General features: G+C 40.0%; 1 protein-coding gene across 1 annotated transcript; it reads left to right on the top strand.

Annotated features, from left to right (window-relative positions):
- The first annotated feature begins 655 nt into the window (after positions 1-655).
- Positions 656-3,021, top strand: LOC108207292 (uncharacterized). Its single transcript, XM_064086810.1, has 3 exons — positions 656-694; positions 779-2,005; positions 2,776-3,021. Exons 1-3 carry the CDS (start codon positions 656-658, stop codon positions 3,019-3,021), a joined length of 1,512 nt encoding a protein of 503 aa, XP_063942880.1.
- Positions 3,022-4,508: the final 1,487 nt, after the last annotated feature.

Raw genomic sequence — 4,508 nt, 5'->3', positions numbered from 1 at the left:
CATGAACCTAGAGCTGCATGGTTTGGATCCCAGGATTACGAGCCTGTGATTGTGTCCGACAAGGATGCAGTTATGTCACTCGGGTTTGATCCCGCCACCGATGAGTTGACCGAAGGAGCTCTATTTGCTACCAAGGAAGTGCTCATAGCTGCTGTGAAACATGCACACATAAGTACAGATCGAAATTTCATCATGGAGAAAAGCTCCACGCAAGTCTACAAAGTTAAATGTGTGGTTTCAAACTGCAAGTGGAAGCTAAGGGCCGCGAAGAAGAAGTCCCACGGCCTTTTTCAAATAACTAAATGTCCAGAGATTCACACATGCCTACTGGATAGACCCACGCAGGACCACCGCAAAATTTCAGCAAAAATGATTGGCTATGTGGTTGCTCCCTACGTAAGTCCTACAACCTTGGATATCATTATATGTCTAAATATTATCGTTTATTATTCATCGTTAATGTTAATATATTTTGTTTCAACAGATCTCCCAGACCCCTCAATTGAAGGTAAGCAACATCATCACAATGGTCAATGATGAGTACCACCATTTGGTTAGTTACTTGAAAGCATGGAGGGGGAAGATGGCCGCCATGGAAAGCGTTTATGGAAGTTGGAAGACAACCTACAACGAGCTCCCTCGGTTCCTTAATGTCATGGCCAGTACAAATGTCGGAAGTATAGTTGTGGTTGAGGTTGTTCCACATCATAAAGAGAGGGGTACATCGACATTTGTTCGTGCATTTTGGTGCCTAAAAGCAATGATTGATGGTTGGTAGTATGCACGGCCAGTTATTTCCATTGATGGTACATTTCTTAAGGGAAAGTATAATGGGAAATTGCTGGTCGCGGTGGGAGTCGACTCTAATAACCACCAATATCCCATATGCTTCGCCCTTGTTGATGAGGAAACAACTGAAAATTGGCCTTGGTTTCTACGTCTTTTACGTAGACATGTATGCCGAGATAGATTGGGGGTTTGTATTATATCTGACCGTGCGACGGGGATCCTTGCTGCAATGAATGACGAAGCGAGTGGTTTTACCCCGCCGATGGGCTATCACAGATTCTGCCTCCATCATGTTAGGAGCAACTTCTCCAAGGCATTCCCGGGAAAGGAGCTTAAAATGTACATGTGGCTAGCCGGCAATACGCCACAGATTAGGAAATATGATGCCTACATGAAGAAGATTGGAGAGCTTTCGCCTCAAGGCTTGAGGTGGTTGCTAGGGATAAGTCCAGCCCTCTGGACTATTTGTCATGACACAGGCCACGCTCGTTTCGGCCAAGCTACCACAAACATCATGGAGAGCTTTAATGGTAACGTGCGCGTGGCTCGGCACCTACCTGTGACCGCAATGATTGAATTCATGTTTTATAAAACTGTTAGGACGGTCAATAAGGAGAGGAACGCAGTGCTTGAGGGCATTGGGGAGGGTCATGAACTTTGTCTAAGGACGAGAAATAAGTTGGAGAAGATTGCAGCCAAAGCTAACACACACCGGGTCGAGACATTTAATAGAGGAACCGGTTTGTTCTCCGTAAAGACGCAAAGGTACATGGTAAAAGGGTGCAATAAGGGCGGGAACACGCAGGTGGTTGACATAACTCAGCGTACATGCACTTGCGGGAAATGGGCTTGCCACCGCCTGCCGTGTTCACATTTGGTTGCTGCTTGCAACCACAATCACTTAAACTGGAAACAGTGGATTGGCCCCTTCCACTACAACTCTACTTTGTTGAAATTGTGGGAGCCAATGATATATCCATTACCAGCAACTGGGTATTGGGATATTGATTTGCCAGTGCAATGGAGAATGTTTGGAACTGTGGTACCGAACGAAGCCTTGCGAAAGAGAAGGCGTAAACGAGGAGAAAGGGGTCAATCCGTCAGAATACGCACGGAAATGGACAGTTCCCGTACAAGTCACAAATGTGGCCGCTGCAAGCAAGAAGGACACACTAGACGTAGTAGAAGGTGTCCATTGTACAATGTTGACCCTACTGTGTAATTTAATTGCCATTTTCTTTTTAGTCCTTGTTTTTAATTGTTAATCTGTATTTTCCTTTTCAGTCCTTGTTTTTAATTGTTAAAATGTATTTTCCTTTTCAGTCCTTGTTTTTTATTGTTACTCTGTATTTTTCTTTCAAGTCCTTGTTTTTTATTGTTAATCCAATTTCGTTAATTAATTTAATGTAATGGTGTTGAAGCAATAAATAAACTTAAAGGAAACAGAAGCATTGGGGACAAGATATTACACACTGGCAAAAGAAAGGCTGTAAAGAAAAGATTCTGCTCAGTTAAAGGACAATATATAATAAAGTAAAGGTGCTGTGAAAAGAAAGGCTGTATAGATTAGACTACACACTGGCAAACCATAACAAGCATGTAAAGAAAAGATTCTGCTCAGTTAAAGGACTTGTCAATTCCAAAATTATTTTTTATCCGGAAATATATTTACCTGAACAATACTCCATTGGCCTATAAATAGGCCTTCATTATGTGGTTGATACACATACATTCAACCAAACAAACACATAAAACACATAATTTTGTTACAATTCCGATGATATCATTGTCTTCAAGCTCTCTCGTTGCATCAAGCAACCACTTCTGTAATTGTTGTTTGAGGGCTGAAATACGAACTTGTTGGAATGATGAGATGATGGCTCAGAGATTTTACTGCTGCGGTTCTCCAATTGTAAGTAAAGTTTTGGAATATACAGCATATGTTTACATTCTTTGTGCTTAAAATTGTAAAATATTTCACTGCAGGCAAATAGCTGTTATTATTTCAAATGGATTGATGATGAGCCTTTGGAGGATGATGCTATAATTACTCGATTGAATGATGAGCGTCTACATCTGCAGGACACTCTTCACGCTTGTGAGACAAGGGTGCAAGAACTCGAGAATGCAATTATCCTGGAGAGAAGCAGGAAAATGCATAAGGCATTGACTTCCGTAGTAGGATTACTTCGTTTAATGATCGCATTGGTTGTGGCTTTTCTCGCGATTTAAATGTTGTGTTGTTAAATTTGTCGCAATTTGGTTTAAAGCACATGTAATGACATATTGTGCTTCAGTGCATGATCTAGTTTTTATTGTTAATGTGTATTTTTCTTTTCAGTCCTTGTTTTTTATTGTTGTTAATCCATTTTCGTTAATTAATTTAATGTAATGGTGTTAAAGCAATAAATAAACTTAAAAGAAACAGAAGCATTATATAAACTAAAACGAAATTACATATGATTAAAATGAGAACATGACTTAAGTTCTCAATCCTTGGTGATGTCCACAATATAGTCGGAACCATATTCTTCATAATCATCTTCATCATCCACAGCGTCAACTAGGGGAGAGCGTGGGCCGGTTCGGCTCGGTTTCCGGGTAAAACCGGAACCGCAACCATATATTTTCGGTTTTTAAAATCGAAAACCGCAACCGCCGGTTCGGATTCGGATTCGGTTTCGGTTTAAAAAACCCGGTTCGGTTATAATCGGCTCGGTTTCGGTTTTAAAACCGATAAATATTAGAATGAAAATAAATATATGAACGAGAGAAATTGATGCGTGTAATTTAAACGTAATAATTAATATAGTATTTGTAGTTTAATAAAAGTAACGTATTTCATTCGATGTTCAAAAATTAGTATTGTTTGATTAGTTTCAGTACTCCCTAAACTACAACCAGGTTATTAATTTTGATATGTTGCAAGAAATAATGTTGTCATTTTAACTCACAGATTATGCTCATGTTTAGGCTTTAGCCTTTTCAATTGCAGTATCTTACCTATCAAAACCATATTCAGAGCAGAGGGGCTGAACTAATGCACCAAATACAGAACATATGCACTGTTAAATTAACCTTGATCCAACTTGTAATATATAATATATTTTTGTTTATTTGAAATTATTTTTAAATTCATATAAAAGATATATATTTATTATATTAATTTATTTATTTAAATAATCGGTTCGGTTCGGTTTTTTCGGTTCGGTTTTAACCAATAACCGGAACCGAACCCATAACATCGGTTCGGTTTTTTATTTTTCGGTTTCGGTTTCGGCTCGGTTTTTCGTGGTTCGGTTTTTACCGGTTTTTAACGGTTTCGGTTCGGTTCCGGTTTTCTTTCGGTTTTTTGCTCAGCCCTAGCGTCAACATCTCCCCAAATTGCCCAATAATCAGCTTCATCACGTGCATCAAGTTTAGCCTGCAATGCATCGCATTCTTGCTTAATTCCAGCCATGTATCGATTGTAGCGAGCATCAGAAACTACTTTATCCAACGGACGAAGTCTGTCTTCTAAAAGTTTATCAACTTCAGGATAACGTCTCCCCTCGTCCTCAACCTCCTGCTCTGTCGGCACCCAATCTTTGCCGTTTCGGGCTCTCCTAGTAGAAAACTTGCGTTGCAAATAGTACGCATGATCCCGCTTGATCTTCAACGTCTGTGGTGGTTTGCTTTTAGGAGCTACTGCAGGTCGTTGGTTGTTTTGGTTGCTGCGC

The sequence above is a fragment of the Daucus carota genome, chromosome 2 (genome assembly GCF_001625215.2).
Source record: "Daucus carota subsp. sativus chromosome 2, DH1 v3.0, whole genome shotgun sequence".
Classification (NCBI taxonomy): Eukaryota; Viridiplantae; Streptophyta; class Magnoliopsida; order Apiales; family Apiaceae; genus Daucus; species Daucus carota.
The sequence above is the reverse complement of the archived record's forward strand: the minus strand, read 5'-3'. Positions and strand labels throughout refer to the sequence as shown.